Genomic DNA, 18,278 nt, shown 5'->3' with positions numbered 1-18,278 from the left:
ACGGTTTTTACTAATAAATATGAAATTTATCTGCGGATCCGAATAACGGCTGCGGAAGCCTGTCAGTGTATGTGGGCTACTACCCGGGCAGCCACATAGCCGTGCCCCAACTCCATCATAAGCCTAGATAGATGAGAGAGTGATGATAGATAGATAGATAGATAGATAGATAGATAGATAGATAGATAGATAGGAGATAGATAGATAGATAGGAGATAGATAGATAGATAGATAAATAGATAGATAGACGATAGATAGATAGATAGATAGATAGATAGATAGGAGATAGATAGATAGATAGATGATATATAGGAGATAGATAGATAGATAGATAGATAGATAGATAGATAGATAGATAGATAGATAGATAGGAGATAGATAGATAGATAGATAGATAGATAGATAGATAGATAGATAGGAGATAGATAGGAGATAGATAGATAGATAGATGATATATAGGAGATAGATAGATAGATAGATAAATAGATAGACGATAGATAGATAGATAGATAGATAGATAGATAGATAGGAGATAGATAGATAGATAAATAGATAAATAGATAGATAGACGATAGATAGATAGATAGATAGATAGATAGGAGATAGATAGATAGATAGATGATATATAGGAGATAGATAGATAGATAGATAGATAGGAGATAGATAGATAGATAGATAAATAGATAGATAGATAGATAGATGATATATAGGAGATAGATAGATAGATAGATAGATAGATAGGAGATGGATAGATAGATAGGAGATAGATAGATAGATAGATAGATAGGAGATAGATAGATAGGAGATAGATAGATAGATAGGAGATAGATAGATAGATAGATAGATAGATAGATAGGAGATAGATAGATAGGAGATAGATAGATAGATAGATAGATAGATAGATAGATAGATAGATAGGAGATAGATAAATAGATAGATAGGAGATAGATAGATAGATAGATGATAGATAGATAGATAGATAGATAGATAGATAGATAGGAGTTAGATAGATATTAGATAGATAGATAGATAGATAGATAGATAGATAGATAGGAGATAGATATGAGATAGATAGATAGATAGATAGGAGATAGATAGATATTAGATAGATAGATAAGAGAGTGATCACGATAGATAGATAGATAGATAGATATGAGATAGATAGGAGATAGATAGATAGATAGATAGATAGATAGATAGATATGAGATAGATAGGAGATAGATAGATAGATAGATAGATAGATAGATAGATAGATAGGTAGGAGATAGATATTAGATAGATAGATAGATAGATAGATAGATAGGAGATAGATAGATAGATAGGAGATAGATAGATAGATAGATAGATAGATAGATAGATAGATAGATAGATAGATAAGAGAGTGATCACGATAGATAGATAGATAGATAGATAGATAGATAGATAGATAGATAGATAGATAGATGGCAGACCATAACAATGTAGGATTTGACAGTATTCGTCCAGGTAAGTAAGCATTCCCATTGTTACAGACGTATCCAACACACAGCTGACAAACAACGAGCTGCCCCAGTGGGGTATATAGCATGTATCCAGCTCTCTATAATCTCAGCCTCCACCAGCTCATTGTGCAGACAGACCCCAGGCTGGCCAGTCTATCCCTAGGTGCTGGGCTTGTCCTTTATGGTGCTAAGTAAATGGCTTTATTCCTCCTTAATAGCCCCATTTTATAACTCATTGATCACCAGCTCCCTCTACAACAGGTGTTTCCAGTACAGCCAGCACCATGGAGCTCCCAGCCCAGTAGAACAAGCCCCAGTTTATATGACACCTGGGCACAGTATAGCAGCTAGGGTTATTATATACAGTCTTCCTTTATCTGGGATGAGGTGTGAGCACTAATCGAGTTCAATAGAAAGACTAGGAAGCTATCAGTCATCTTTCTACTCCAACAGCCTAAAAGTGAAATGCTAGGTAGGTGCTGTTATCTAGAATAAACAGTGGCTGATAACCTGCCCTGTGTCCCTGTCCCCAGGAGATGAATGGCTTGGTTTACCAGAAATATCCTCCATTTGTATCTCATTATGATAGTGTAGAACAGGAGCTGGTACCCTGGTGCTCCTCAGTGTCCACACAGTTGTCTATGGCCAAGTCCTACACATTGCTTCACTCCATATCCTCAAGTGCCCAATCCTAGCAAGGTTCCCAGCTACTTACATATGCAGGGAGGCACTTCAGCCCCTGAAGGTGGAACATATTATAAGCCAATATGTATATAAATCTAGCTAGGAGGCAGGCTCAGCTCTGTCCTAAGGAGTAATAGACTAGACCCCCTTCAAGACATCAATTACTTCCTCCACTACTCCTGCTGCTGCTTCTGCTGCTGTTACTGCTGCTGCACAGACCTGCTGGTGAGTAGTTCCCATCTCCTGGACAAGAAGCTTTCTAGCTTTTCTCTAACACCTGTTAGCAAAGTTTTATGAAGTGTCTTCTCCATTTTTCTTCTTCTTGGATTATAAGGAAGCAGCAGGGTGGATATTAAGGTGGAAATTGCACTATAGATGTGTAGCCTGCAGCTATGCCCCTTCTTATCTTTCAGAAATAAATCTTCTTGGTTTAAGCTTTTTTTGGGATGGGGAAGAAGGAAGGAGGGGGGGGGGGGACCTAAATATATCACCTTCCATAGCATGCCAAATATATAATAAAAAAGGTGAAAGCTGCAATTTTAGCCTTATAATCAGCATAGCTGGGTCTCCAGTGCTCACTATTTATTCCTTTCAAGACTAAGAATAACTCCTTAAAAGAAGAAGGGGGATCTTAAATCACCTAGAGAACATCTTTTTTTATGCTTTGTTTGTTGTTTTAGGGTGTTTTTTTTTTTTTTTTTTTTTAGAATGAACAGATGAGGTTTTTCTTGGTGTTTACTGAGTTGTTTCTTCTCTTGCATTCAGGAGCTGAGGAGATCTTCATGGATTAAATCAAAGTGTTAAACATCTCAGAGGAAAAAAAAAAGTAACACGCCTCCCCCAGTGTCAATTCCAGCATTGTGAGTGAGGGAGCTGAGGCTGGGGCTCTCCAGGGCTTGGTAGTCACTGTACACAAGGAGGTGACACTAATTCTATTAGAAGCAAGAACCAAGCTGAAGCCTCCTACTACCTCCTGGAGACAGCAGAGATGTTCCTCACCACAGACCTCAATTACATGTCATTCCTGGAGGCAGCTGCTACATCAGTCCTGTCTCTGGTCTTACTCCTGGCTGTATCTCACCAGCTATGGTCCCTGAGATGGCACAGTACTAGAGACAGGAGCAGCACTTTACCCCTACCCAAGGGCTCTATGGGATGGCCATTTTTTGGAGAAACTCTTCACTGGCTTGTACAGGTAAGACTACAACTTTGCATTTTCTACTACTGATTCCATGACTAAGGAAATATATTGAGAGTTGTATTGATAGAATGGATACAATGTTGCTCTAAGAAGTGTAGAACCACAAGTACCAGAATTACAACAATGGACTCTCTTCCAGTTGAATTTAGTAGTAGATTCTCTCTGCCATCATTTACAGTCTAGCGACTCAGAAGCTGGGGCAAAACTACAACTCCCATTATGCCTGGACGTCCAATCCTGATGGGAGTTGTAGTTTTGTTAGGGAATACTGATCATCTTATATTAACAAACTCTCTTCTTTTTTAGCAATTGCATTGACACAAGTTCTTCCTGTAGGAGAGCTACAACTTGCTTCTCCACTTCCAGTGAATAGGTTTATACTACTACAACCAGTCATGCCTATATGTTCATTTCAGCCTTGTAGAACCACAAGTACCAGGAGAGCTTTTCTAGTTTGCACTTTCATTAAATGTATGCCTTTTTTTACAGCTAGTGAACACATGGCTTTACACTTCCATAACTTGTCATTTCTATCTAGTCAATGTTCTGTAATCTGTATCTCTCCAACTATTGCAAAATTACAATTCCCGTCATGTATAATGGGGTTTGTAGTTCTGCACCAGTTTTGGTATAATGGGAGTTGTAGTTTTGCTATGGTTGGAAAGGCGCAGGCTACGGAACACTGTGTAACTTTTTAGCAATTGCAGAAGCACAAGTTGTTCCCAGCTGCTGGATAGCTGCAGACTGGCACTGAGATTTCTTTGACTATAATTGCTAAGATATCCATATTATACATCACTGTTCTTTTCTATAACCACAAGTAACATAATGACCTTTGCTTTGTTATAATTCAGTGGTAACATGATAAAAATAAGGCTTTTTCTTAGGCGAATGATAGGAGTTGTAGTTCCTAAAATCCATTTATGTTTTTCTATAACAAATGTAAATATATCTTTTTTTTTTTTTTTACATCCATATAGATATTATTAAGGTATCCTAAGGTTTTAAGATCTGATTTGTAAGAGTTTCTAGCTAGAACTTGGTATTCTCTTTGCTGATCATCACTTATTGTGGCCACTTCAGGGCTCAAACTTTCACAGTTCCAGAAGGGAAAAGTATGGGAACATATTTAAAACTCATCTGCTGGGGAAGCCATTGATCCGTGTGACCGGAGCAGAGAATGTTCGCAAGATCTTGTTAGGAGAACACCACCTGGTTAGTACGCAGTGGCCACAGAGCACCCAGATCATCCTGGGCTCCAATACCTTGGTCAACACCATTGGAGAACTCCATAGACACAAGAGAAAAGTGAGTGCCAACCGAGTTCCATCATTGTTACACCAGTTTGTATATAATTCCTGTCTGATCTAATGTAATGTGTAATGTTCTATAGTCATGCACTGGTTTCTTCACCTTCATCTATTGAATTCATTACAATAGATAATTGATCAGTATACATATATATATATATATATATATATATATATATATATATATATTATGGCAACCCATATGCCAAACTTAAGAAAATTTTGAATGGACTTTGTAAAGTGTAGGACAGATCTTGGTTTTTGTAAAATAATTTTTAATGCATTGATCATTTTATAAAAAAATTTGCACTTTTCTATATTGATATGGATGTTCTTTCATGGTTACCATCTTTGCTTTTAGATCATGGCCAAGGTGTTCAGCCACCCGGCCCTGGAGAGCTACATCCCTCGTATCCAGGAGGCTGTGAGCTGGGAGCTACATGGCTGGTGCAGGGAGCCCGGCTCCATCTCCATGTTTCCTTCTGCCAAAGCTCTAACCTTCCGGATTGCTGCTCGCATCTTGCTGGGACTTAGCGTGGGGGAGAAGCAGTTTAAGGAGCTGGCCCGAGTCTTTGAGCAACTGGTGGAGAATCTTTTCTCTCTCCCACTGGATATCCCTTTCAGTGGTCTCCGCAAGGTATGAACCACTTATCACATCCCCATCTAAACCATGCTTGTTGTTCCTCACCTCTTTGCAAGGTCCTAATTTGTGTCTTGTTTCTATACACTGCATCTATTCTACTACTCACTTACAGCCATCCTCTTCTGCAAAGGGTATCCCCCTTCATAGGCGACATAGAAAGTAAGAGGGAATAGATATGCAATGAAGGCGAGGTGTATATGACTTCCAGCTACTGAGGACTGCTGCCTCTCAACATGTGCTGCAATAAATGTCACCTCGCCACAAGCCAGTGATGCCCCATGAATGGACCATACATAATGACCGGCACACTATATTGTACAGAAATAATTTATGGACATAAACAGCCCGGATCAAGGTCTATAAATCATATGCTGAATGGGACAGGCCGTGTGCCCCATAGTAATTCGAGTGTCCGGAATAGGCTGTTCTAGTGCTGTTGTACAGCTGCTCATTTAGTGAACAGGCATGCTGTGTAATTGTTCAGTAGGATCAGCGGTGAGGGAGAGAACACAGAAGAGGGAAAACATTGTCTTGCAGCGATCTGTCCAGCTGAGTGTAAGACAATGCGCATCTCCGGGGACTCCTCCGAGCAGACTAATGACTCCCTCCTAACTGTGACCCATTCTGGGATGTTTACAGGACTCGCAGAAGTAGCAATATTTCCTGAATCCAATAAACAAGTCGTAGTCACCTCATTAGATCCGGACGCGCTGGATCATCCCATGGAGATCCACAACCAGGAATTTCTGCAACGAGTCTGTCGCGTGCGAACATGCGCTCAGAAAGTTGTTGGCCGAAAACTCATTTGGCTGAGAGCAATTCCTCCAGACCTCCCTCCCCATCAAACGCATGGGCACTCAGCCGAGCATGCATGTCTTCTGAATAGGGATGGGGGACTAAGCCGCTGCCAGACACTTATGCTCTGATCCTTCTTTCGCCCAACATCTTCTCTCTAGTTGAGACACAAGATGGTCATCCAATCCCACCAAAATCAGCAGGTTTGACTGACATTAATCTCATGTGTATGGCCACCTTTAGATTTAAGCTTACTCTTAGGCCTTTTGTCGACACATTTTTTTAGCACCAAAATAGGTGTCGAGAAATTGTGCAATGTTCGACAAGAATGCACACCAGTTGTGTCATGTACGGCTCAACAATGAGTGTCGAAGATTTGGGTAATGGGGGCTAATCTGCAGCCAAAATACAGTCGGAAGCGTCACAATGCTGCAGGAATTTCTGTTGTCTGTTTTGCAGACATTGAGGAAAAATACATCATGTGAACGTATTCACCAACACTGCATTGAAAAAAATTACACAGAGGTGCCTATAAACTCAATAGAGTCAATAGTGACTCTAGTGCATGAGCTGTAACACTGCCTCAATAACCTATAATATACTTCTACAAAAATGTTGAGCGTTAAGCAGTCAAAAATAGAAAATCTTTATTTAAACAATCAATTTACATAAAAATACCTAATAATAGAACCACCCATTAACAAATCCCGGAGGTAGAGTAATACAGCAATTTGTATATCTGTTACAGTAAGTAGCATGCCCACAAAACTCAAAAATACAGTGCAAAAGCTAATATCAAAAGGATTTTCTCAACAACATATATTAAAGTTCTGTGCATTGTCCTCTCTATGTTTCCAATAAAGATAAAGTGCCAGCGCAATATCACATGAATGTGAGCGGAACACACATAAAGTAAATCCCTTTTACTGTTTATCAAACATGGTGTAAAGTGAAACAGGCTCAGTTGCCCCTGGCAACCAATCAGATTCCACCTTTCATTCCTCACAGACTCTTTGGAAAATGAAAGGTGGAATCTGATTGGTTGCTAGGGGCAACTGGGCCAGTTTCACTTTACACCATGTTTGATAAATCTCCCCCATAGAGCGGACAATGCCGAGCACTTTAATATATGTTGTTGATAAAAATCCTTTTTGATACTAGCGCTTGCACTTTATTTTTGAGTTTTGTAGGCATGCTGCTTTCTGTGACAGATATATGAGTTACTCTACCTCCGGGATTGCCACCATTTGTTGATGTGTGGTTTTATTATTAAGTGTTTTTATGTAAATTGATTGTTTAAATAAAGATTTTCTATTTTTGACTGCTAAACGCTCAACGTTTTTTCTAGGAGTAAATAGAAGCCTCAGATTTTCCAGCTGTAGAACTACAAATCCAATGTGAACAGAAACTTGCTTGACTGGTGTACAGTGGATGAGTCTCAGTAGAGAGTGGCCACGGGGAAATCCACTTCCCGCAGCAGCCCCCATGGCACGGCCAGTAACTTCCTTCTAACCCAGGGCAGCTGAGGTTGTCCCATACATTACATACAGTAGAAAGAGACAGGGCACTCACCGCTATAAAGTTGTTTTTCTTTATTTTTCTATTTTCATGCTTGGTGTGCAGCTAGGGAGGGAGGATGGGTGGAATAGGGGCACGCACTCTCCAGGACAGCTGTTTCGCTATAATTTTTATTGAAACAGCTGGCCCAGAGAGTGGGCGCCCCCTATTCCACCCGTCCTTCCTCCCTAGCTGCATACCATGAAAGAAAAACAGCTTCATAGCGGTGAGTGCCCTGTCTCTTTCTACTGTATGTATTGGATTGTCGTGCTGTTCACAGTGGCACCCCGCGAAGTGGACTTTTTCCGTTCCATATCAGCGTATCCTGTTATTGTGGTTGTGGTGCTGACTTACCTCTACTGGTGTGCATTGTCCCATACATTGTTCTTGCTGAGTGCTGACAAGTTCTGTATCTCCATAGGGGATAAAAGCTCGGGACACTCTGCACCAATACATGGAAGACGCTATCAGAGATAAAATCTCAAGGAGGGATCCTGAAGTGTGTGAAGATGCTCTGGACTATTTAATAGACAGTGCAAAAGAGAACGGCAAAGAGCTGAACATGCAAGAGTTAAAGGTACAGCAATGACAATACTAGACCGTATAGTCGTGTTGTTCATATAAACATAAAAAATAACATGAAATAACACATCACATCAGCTACTAAGCAGCAACTTACATGGAGGTGACTCATTCATTTATACAGAGTTCATGCAAGACTGAAATGTGATTGTATGGAGTTCCCCTTTAAATGCAGTTGTAATATCATTTATGGCAAATTGGTCTTAATTTCATTCAAATACAGATCGGCAACTGGGAGACACTAGAATAGAATAGATCTGGTAATGGATTGCAATAGGGGAGGTGGTTTCCTCCTATACTCTGACTGGTCCTAGTATGTGTGTACGTACGAAGAATTAGATAGCAAGCCATGCTGCCATCAGGTACAATGATGACTATTAGATACTATGTAGAACATACAGATCTTTCTAATACATTCAGTTTTGAGGCGTAGTTGGTCTTCCCTTCAGTTGTTGCCCTAGTTATGGCAAAATGGATTTCTGGTGACCCTTTGCCCCCTTGACATCCCGCACCTGGGACACCAATCTCTTAGATACACCTTTGGTTTCACATTTTCTAATATATTTCTAGTTGCTTAAAGTGTAAAAAAATATGTTAAACATATTTCTTAAATTTCTTTGGAGAAGTAAATAACAGATGCAGAGGGAGTTTTGGGTGTAAAGCTTAAAATATATTCAAGCGACATTAACGTGTATAAATTATAGCGACGTGTGCAAATGTCGGAGTCATGACATTTACAGTCTCATTGTTCCTGACACCTAGTTTTTATAAGGGCTTTTATCTAGCAGAAAATAGTCAACCTGTAAAAGTGAGAGCTGCAGCGATATAGGGTTAGGGCTCCTTCACAATGTGCTTTTTAGCCTGTCACAGTACAGGTATAATACACATAGTGATGTCACAGTACAGGTATAATACACACAGTGATGTCACAGTACAGGGGGATAATACACACAGTGATGTCACAGTACAGGGATAATACACACAGTGATGTCACAGTACAGGGGGATAATAAACACACAGTGATGTCACAGTACAGGGATAACACACACAGTGATGTCACAGTACAGGGATAATACACACAGTGATGTCACAGTACAGGGATAATACATACAGTGATGTCACAGTACAAGGATAATACACACAGTAATGTCACAGTACAGGGATAACACACAGTGATGTCACAGTACAGGGATAATACACACAGTGATGTCACAGTACAGAGATAATACACACAGTGATGTCACAGTACAGGGATAATACACAGTGATGTCACAGTGCAGGGATAACACACAGTGATGTCACAGTACAGGGATAACACACACAGTGATGTCACAGTACAGGGATAATACACACAGTGATGTCACAGTACAGGGATAATACACATAGTGATGTCACAGTACAGGGATTATAGACACAGTGATGTCACAGTAAAGGGATAATACACACAGTGATGTCACAGTGAAGGGATAATACACACAGTTATGTCACAGTACAGGGATAATACACACAGTGATGTCAGAGTACAGTTATAATACACACAGTGATGTCACAGTACAAGGATAATACACACAGTGATGTCACAGTACAAGGATAATACACACAGTGATGTCACAGTACAGGGATAATACATACAGTGATGTCACAGTACAAGGATAATACACACAGTGATGTCACAGTACAGGGATAACACACAGTGATGTCACAGTACAGGGATAATACACACAGTGATGTCACAGTACAGAGATAATACACACAGTGATGTCACAGTACAGGGATAATACACAGTGATGTCACAGTGCAGGGATAATACACAGTGATGTCACAGTACAGGGATAATACACACAGTGATGTCACAGTACAGGGATAATACACATAGTGATGTCACAGTACATGGATAATACACACAGTGATGTCACAGTAAAGGGATAATACACACAGTGATGTCACAGTGAAGGGATAATAAACACAGTTATGTCACAGTACAGGGATAATACACACAGTAATGTCAGAGTACAGTTATAATACACACAGGGATGTCACAGTACAAGGATAATACACACAGTGATGTCACAGTACAAGGATAATACACACAGTGATGTCACAGTACAGGGATAATACACACAGTGATGTCACAGTACAAGGATAATACACACAGTGATGTCACAGTACAGGGATAATACACACAGTGATGTCACAGTAAAGGGATAATACACACAGTGATGTCACAGTGAAGGGATAATACACACAGTTATGTCACAGTACAGGGATAATACACACAGTGATGTCAGAGTACAGTTATAATACACACAGTGATGTGACAGTACAAGGATAATACACACAGTGATGTCACAGTACAAGGATAATACACACAGTGATGTCACAGTACAAGGATAATACACACAGTGATGTCACAGTACAGGTATAATACACAAAGTGATGTCACAGTACAAGAATAATACACACAGTGATGTCACAGTACATGGATAATACACACAGTGATGTCACAGTACAGGGATAACACACACAGTGATGTCACAGTAAAGGGATAATACACACAGTGATGTCACAGTGAAGGGATAATACACACAGTTATGTCACAGTACAGGTATAATACACAAAGTGATGTCACAGTACAGGTATAATACACAAAGTGATGTCACAGTACAAGAATAATACACACAGTGATGTCACAGTACATGGATAATACACACAGTGATGTCACAGTACAGGTATAATACACATAGTGATGTCACAGTGAAGGGATAATACACACAGGGATGTCACAGTACAGGGATTATATACATAGTAATGTCACAGTACAGGTTTAATACACACAGTCATGTCACAGTAAAGGGATTCTATACATAGTGATGTCACAGTACAGGGATAATACATAAAGTGATGTCACAGTACAGGGATTATATACATAGTGATGTCACAGTACAGGGATAATACACACAGTGATGTCACAGTACAGGTATAATACACACAGTGATGTCACAGTACATGGATAATACACACAGTGATGTCACAGTACAGGGGGATAATACACACAGTGATGTCACAGTACAGGTATAATACACAAGGTGATGTTACAGTACAGGGATAATACGCACAGTGATGTCACAGTGCAGGTACAATACACACAGTGATGTCACAGTACAGGTATAATACACACAGTGATGTCACAGTACAGGGATAATACACACAGTGATGTCACAGTACAGGGATAATACACACAGTGATGTCACAGTACAGGGATAATACACACAGTGATGTCACAGTACAGGGATGATAAACACAGGGATGTCACAGTACAGGGATAATACGCATAGTGATTACACAGTACAGGTATAATACACACAGTGATGTCACAGTATAGGGATAGTGTCAGAGTGTATTACTAGCACAGGAATAATGGTTATAGTGATATCACAGTGCAGTGTTGATGCACTCAGTTATGTTATATTGTGATCATATATCAATCCTGAAGACAAAATGTCACCTTTTTTTAATCCCACTAGAAGACTTGACCATGTGATCGCTTTATTGCTGATATAATACACTGTAATACTTCTGATTGGCAGTGTATGTTGTCTGTCAGTGTAACACCGACAAGCACCCTATTATGCCCTATCACTGGCTGGGCCTAACAGGAGTATTAAAGGAATAGTCCGGGGTCAGATAGAGGAGATGCTGAACATAACAACATGCACCTACCTCCCTGGCTCCAGCACTGGGGTCCGCTGTCCTCCGCTCCGGTTCCCGGTCCCCTGCTGCTTCCTGGTTTGAGCAGAGACTCGGGTCATGTCCCTGTTATGGCTGCTGACTGGCTAAGCGGGCCTGACACGTCACAACCCAGGTCCCTGCTCAGACCAGGAAACAGACGGGGGACAGAGAAGTGGAGCAGAGGACAGCAGACCCCAGTGCTGGAGCCGGGGAGGTAAGTACATGTTGTTGTGGTCCACCACCTCCTCCTCTTTTGGAAAAAAAAGTCTGACCCCAAACTTCTCCTTTAAAATGTCAAACCTATAAGCCTTGATTTGGCCCCTGGCTGCCATGGAAAACCATTGATACCCTAGGATTGTGTTATGGGGCAGCAAAGAGGTCATTAAGACCACCCTCTCTCTGAATAATAACCTGGTTGCCATATGCCATGGTGACTACTGTGTCATGTAGACCATGTAAATACTACAGTCCTATGAATATATGACACCAGATAGCAACAGTGTGGTGGTTGTCACCTTTCCCCGGCCTTCTTACTCATATTATATCTACAGTATATTCAGAAGTCTTGTAAAGAGTTGAATGCTGTGAATGTCAGGATGACATGAATTGTTCTCGTCTCTTGCTTCACAGGAATCGGCCATAGAGCTCATGTTTGCCGCCTTCTTCACAACCGCCAGTGCCAGCACCTCCCTCGTACTTCTCTTACTCAAACACCCATCGTCCACATACAAGCTCAGGCAGGAACTGGCATCACACGGGTTAACAAAGCAATGCCAGTGTCTCCATTCTTCAGACAACCCCAATAACAATGGCGCTGAAGAGCAATGCGCTACCTCCGGCTGCCAATCGTCTGCCCTGCTAGGTTCAGAAGGACACGTGAAACAGATCTGGGAGCAGACGAAACTCATCTTGGCGGACAGGAAGGAAAGAGAACACATTCTAAGGAGAAGAACCCAAGATGGCATCCAGTGGGAGCACCGCTGCAACAACGAACTATACAAGCAGGACTCATGTAACCAGTTGGGTTCTACCAAGTTTCCAGAAGGAGAAGAAGATGAGGGCAGGACGTGTGAATGTCGATGTCAGCTGAACCTGAGTCTGGAGAAGTTGAAGGGGCTTCACTATCTGGATTGTGTAGTGAAGGAAGTTCTGAGGCTGCTCCCACCTGTCTCCGGAGGCTACAGGACGGCTCTGCAGACCTTTGAACTGGATGTAAGTATGAACTTTTACTTTCCAGGGTAGATCTCCGGGGACGCTGAGCACAAGCTGGTTCTCTATGGGCATGTTAAGTGCCTTATTGTATGTAGCATGCTTGTATGAAAGGGATATTCAGGAAGTGTGGGTTAATGTAGGGTTATGTGTGAGCTAGAGCTCTATAAACATATAAGCCCACTCCCTAAAAGCATCAAGCGTGGTGAAAGTATGAACCCTTTGAAAAGTCTTACGTTTCCCCATGGACATGTTCACAGTATAGCCCATATTGGAGCAGTTCACTTAAAGGGGTTATCCAGAATTCGGAAAAACATAGCTGCTTTCTTTCAAAAACAGCCCCACCCCTGTCCTCAGGTTGTCTGTGGCATTGTGACTTTACTCCATTCAATTCCATTACCACACACAAGCTGAGGACAGGTGATTGTGATTCTAGATAGCAAAAAGAAATCAGCCATGTTCTTTCTTACTTTAATGTAAGCATTTAGAAACATCTTGTATACCAAGATAGGCCATCAGTATCTGACAGTTTGGGGCCTGAGACTATTGCGGATTGGTTGTTTTCCACAACGATGGCATCCACATATATAAGGTGAACGGATATGGAAGCAGACAGCTCCATACATAGTGTAGTGGCCATACTAAGTTACTGCAGCTAATCCCCCAATGATGTGAACGGGGGCTGAGCTGCAGTTACCCAGTGTGGCCACTACACAATGTATGGAGCTGCCTGCTTTACTGTGTATGTGGGTGCTGTGGCTCTGGTAAACAGCTGATGCTCAGTGTAGGAGCCTGACCAATTGGATATTGATGGCCCATTTGTTCTGATATATTAACAGGTGGCAGATTTAAAAATCGATATTAAAGGTCAATTGACACACGAGAAATTTCTTACTGTATTCAGGTCCGTTCACACTATGGAAAGAACTTCAGACTGAAGTTCTGTCCTTCCTATTGATTCAATAGGACGTCTCCCGTGCACTTTGCCATCCGCCCAAAGAATTGACATGTCATGACATGTGAAATTCCACCAAAGTTTCATAGTGTGAACAGATCCTTATTCCACTGCAAATTTTCTGTTCCCAAATCCAGATATAAAATCTGGGATCCCAATTATATGTCGTATTCCTTGCTCTACCCCCGCACCATACGTGATACTGTATACTTTTGTGATGTGGCATTGACAAGAGTTTGGGATTTGCTAAACACACAGTCACAACCAAGAATCCAGCTGTACTGACATTAACCTCACTTCTTGGAATCCCTCAATGAATCTTAAGGAATGTCTACATCACAAAGGTGTTCCTTCATTGCCCCCTGTTGGTTAAAAAGAGAACTGAAGCTTCTTTTCAGTCGGAGAGACTGCCGTAGATTGAATAAAAGGAACCATACCCATACGACACAAATATTTACTTACTTGTTAAACATTGTTTCTTTTTTCAGGAAATATTGTGTTTTTCTTTTTGGTTTGTTTTGACTGTATTGAAAAAAACATCTATTGTTTTCTTGTAGGGTTACCAAATCCCCAAAGGCTGGAGTGTCATGTACAGCATAAGAGATACTCACGAAACGGCAGCCATTTATCAGAACGCTGACTCTTTTGACCCCGATCGGTTCCATACAGAAAGAGATGAAGGAAAAGCCAGCAGGTTTAATTACATCCCCTTTGGAGGCGGCGTTCGTAGCTGTATTGGCAAAGAACTTGCACAGATCATCCTGAAAATTCTCGCCATAGAGCTGGTGGGCACTGCCAAATGGGAATTAGCTACGCCAAGTTTTCCCAAAATGCAGACTGTCCCTATAGTGCACCCCGTAGATGGACTGCAGCTCTTCTTCCAATTTTTAAGTTCTAGTGATGATGACACGGCGTCCGAGAAAGTATGATCTCTCAGCAGTCCCCAACACCCATCACTGATCCTAACACTTATCCTAAATTATTCTGTTGTGGATTCTCGGCAGGGGGTCTGTACTATCTGTAATGTAGGTTAAAGAGATTTTATTATTTATAATGTAATATTTATATGTAATTAGCTATTAAAAGAGATGTGGGTGAGGTTGAGCAGTGCAGAGAAGAAACGCGTCGCTGACATGAGTTCTGTGGATTTTGGTAGGTAAAGAGATAGCTTTATATAACACACTCATCTGAACTTGTAAGAGACCTCTATAATGTTTGCCTTAGAAGACCCTGGAATGCCCCAATAAGTGTCATATTCTCAACCCAATAGGTAAAAGAACATATCTAGAACATCTAATAAGTAACCATGTTGGTCGCCCACTGGGTTCCATAAGGCTTGCAATGGAGGGTGATGGGTTACAAGCACACCTACACATACTGAGATATTCCTGATTCATAGTCCTGATGATGCACAACAAATAGTCCATCCAGCTCATAGTCCTGATGATGCCAGGGGTGCTGCCAGCATTGCAGACGGGTGAACCTTCCCATTTCCCAATGTTAGACAAACTAGATCAATGGTGTGGGTCAGAAGTGGTCAGCAACAGAAAGTACAGTGCTTAATTCTTGTACCAGGGGCTGTATGAGATTAGGCAGTAATTAGGATTGAGCAAACATGCTCAACTGTTCGGGTTTGGCATTGTTCTGTGAACCCGGTATATGATTCCCGGTGACTGGAAAAGTTGGATGCCACCCTAGGGAGCCCTAAAAACATGGATAAAGCCATAGGCTGCATCCATGTTTTCCTAGCAGCCCTAAGGCAGAATCCAACTTCTCCAGCCACCGGGAATCAAATCCAGACCATTCGTGTTCGGAGAATGTTGCCGAAACCAAACAGTATGGCAAGTCCACCTTACACTAACAGTAATGGCTGCTCTCTTCCAGAAACGGCACCAGTGTTGTCCATGGGCTGTGTCTGGTGATACGTATTATGATGGACACATACATTAAAGTTGTCCAAAAAAGAACAATTCTGGAAGGATCGGCCAACCATCAGGTTCGGACAATAATCAATCTGTATAATAGCTATAATAGTGTTATTTATTAAATAGATGTATTGAAATAACAATCAATATATCACAATTGAACAATACTTTGATGGGCTAATAGGTGCCTCCATATGACCATACATACGATATAACGTTGGCCTGGCAGTGTCTGACAACAGTCCGCCATTTTTTTTGCCATGTATTTCCTCCCTTTCTTCCTAACAAATATTTTTTTAGTTTATACTTAGTCTAAATTTTTTGAAGTTTAGGGTATGGATGGCTATTGGCAGACAATCAGATCATATAATAGAACTTGGTTTCAACTTGGCCAAGGAATCAGGGGAAAGGGTATGAGGGAGAAACAACACCAGGCCCTGAGCAAAATCCGGCACTATAATAGGGGCGAACATTCTTTGCCATGGGGCGCCGTCTCTTCTATGACACCAGTGCATATCTTATACAGTAGTCCATACCACCTAGGGGGTGATCCTCATAATAACATGATATTCTATAGCTCTGTCTCTGACCTCTATAATAAACCCCTTCCCCCATTGTATATAGCCAATGTGCTTGCTGAGCAGGGGTTTAGTGCATGCACATACACTCTACTACTTATATATGTGAATACTTTTTTGTACATACACCTAATGAATCCATTGGTTCCCATGATTAAATAACTTTGTATAAAAAAAAAAGTTTTAAAGGCTTGTTCGGAAATGTAGTATATGACTCGGCATGGGGATATAGAGTACTATATACAACTGTATATTTTGGTGGTACTGGGTGACTTGCATGGCACCAAAGTAGAGAATGTCTTACTGCTGGCATGTACGCTGACCCTCAGCAACAGCAATGGTTCAGGACAGTGGTGGTAATAATTCTATATTGTATCTAGGATGTGTCCTTAATGTTCAGAACTACCTATGGATAATAATCATTCATTCCTATGTTCTATGTCAGTACCTCGATGAGAGAAATGCTGTCGGCCGGGGGCTGCCGCAATGGTGTCTGGCTAATGCTGCCCATAGATATTAGATAGGAGACTCACAACTGGGTAAAAGTTGGCATGGGGCACCTTACATAAAAGATAGCCGGCCAATTGGGCGTTAGGCCAACAAATATCTTTCTTATCCCCCCATATGCATAAAACCCAACATGCCTGATCCTTCTCTTCCCCAATGTCATCTGTCAAGGGAAGAGTTGGAGGCCGCCATACACATTGAGTAAACGTGTATGGGGGTCTATAGACCAGGGATGGGGAATCTTCAGCACTCCAGCTGTTGCAAAACTACAATTCCCATCATGCCCGGACAGCCAAAGCTAAAGCTTTGGCTGTCCGGGCATGATGGGAATTGTAGTTTTGCAACAGCTGGAGGGCCGAAGGTTTCCCATCCCTGCTGTAGACTAATATCTAGAGATTAGCAGACATGACGAAAGTTCGAGTTTGCACAAACCTGAATGATCAAGATTGGAATCCTGCTGCCTGGAGAAGGTGAATGCAGCCTGAGGAGTGTTTCCAGGCAGTCATTGGGTTGTATCCACCTTCTCCAGGCAGCGGGATTCAAATGTCAATCGTTCAGGTTCATGCGAACCCAAACTTTGAGAAAGTTCGCTTATCTGCACTGATATCCCCAGAATATATACGCTGGTAAATCCTGGGTGTTACCACCATTATAAGTGGTCTTCCATACCCCACTGCTCTCTAATGTCTATGGCCAGCTATATGGAACAGACACAATGTAAGAAAACCATGGGGATGATGATGCATGCCAACTATTGTGCCTTGAATTGCTGGAAATGCACTGATTTTAGATGGAAATAAAAGTTCTGGCAGTGTCTGCAGCGTGTGGCTCTAGATGCAGCATCATTTGTAAGATACCCCGCACCTGTAGATGCCTGCGCCATGGTTATTGTGCATAGTCTGTATATCACTATATCGCCATGATGTCCAGGCGGTAAGAATATGCCATCTGTACAACCAGACTCATAAGGAGTATGCATGCTGCATGCCGGACTGAAGTAACTATAACCCTCCTGCAATTGTTACCATGCAGCACTGTACATAATAAATGTATTCCATAGCAGTATGAGTCCTTATATGTCTGGTTAGCCGCAATGTAACCCATGGGGATTAAAAAAAAAC

At 41.4% G+C, this 18,278-nt stretch overlaps 1 protein-coding gene across 3 annotated transcripts; it reads left to right on the top strand.

The window, feature by feature from the left end:
* Positions 1-1,428: 1,428 nt before the first annotated feature.
* On the top strand, positions 1,429-15,819 carry CYP26C1 (cytochrome P450 family 26 subfamily C member 1). Of its 3 annotated transcripts, XM_069978996.1 has the most exons (8): positions 1,429-1,486; positions 2,266-2,391; positions 2,932-3,361; positions 4,451-4,675; positions 5,039-5,314; positions 8,094-8,249; positions 12,614-13,195; positions 14,705-15,819. In XM_069978996.1, the coding sequence occupies exons 3-8, from the start codon at positions 3,155-3,157 to the stop codon at positions 15,074-15,076; spliced, it is 1,818 nt and encodes a 605-aa protein (XP_069835097.1). In that variant the 5' UTR covers positions 1,429-1,486; positions 2,266-2,391; positions 2,932-3,154; the 3' UTR covers positions 15,077-15,819. The 3 variants fall into 3 exon arrangements, with proteins under 3 accessions (XP_069835097.1, XP_069835098.1, XP_069835095.1); XM_069978997.1 differs by lacking the exon at positions 2,266-2,391 and having other exon boundaries at positions 1,467-1,486; XM_069978994.1 differs by lacking the exon at positions 1,429-1,486 and having other exon boundaries at positions 2,108-2,391.
* Positions 15,820-18,278: the final 2,459 nt, after the last annotated feature.

The sequence above is a fragment of the Dendropsophus ebraccatus genome, chromosome 8 (assembly GCF_027789765.1).
Source record: "Dendropsophus ebraccatus isolate aDenEbr1 chromosome 8, aDenEbr1.pat, whole genome shotgun sequence".
NCBI lineage: Eukaryota > Metazoa > Chordata > Amphibia > Anura > Hylidae > Dendropsophus > Dendropsophus ebraccatus.
Note: the sequence above shows the minus strand (reverse complement) of the source record. Positions and strands in the feature narration are given on the sequence as shown.

Excerpts from the sequence above, each read along its gene's own strand:
- CYP26C1 (XM_069978996.1), top strand. The coding sequence starts at position 3,155 with ATGTTCCTCACCACAGACCTCAATTACATGTCATTCCTGGAGGCAGCT. Across the intron at positions 8,250-12,613 it reads TGAACATGCAAGAGTTAAAG|GAATCGGCCATAGAGCTCAT; the intron begins GTACAGCAATGA and ends CTTGCTTCACAG. Across the intron at positions 13,196-14,704 it reads TGCAGACCTTTGAACTGGAT|GGTTACCAAATCCCCAAAGG; the intron begins GTAAGTATGAAC and ends GTTTTCTTGTAG.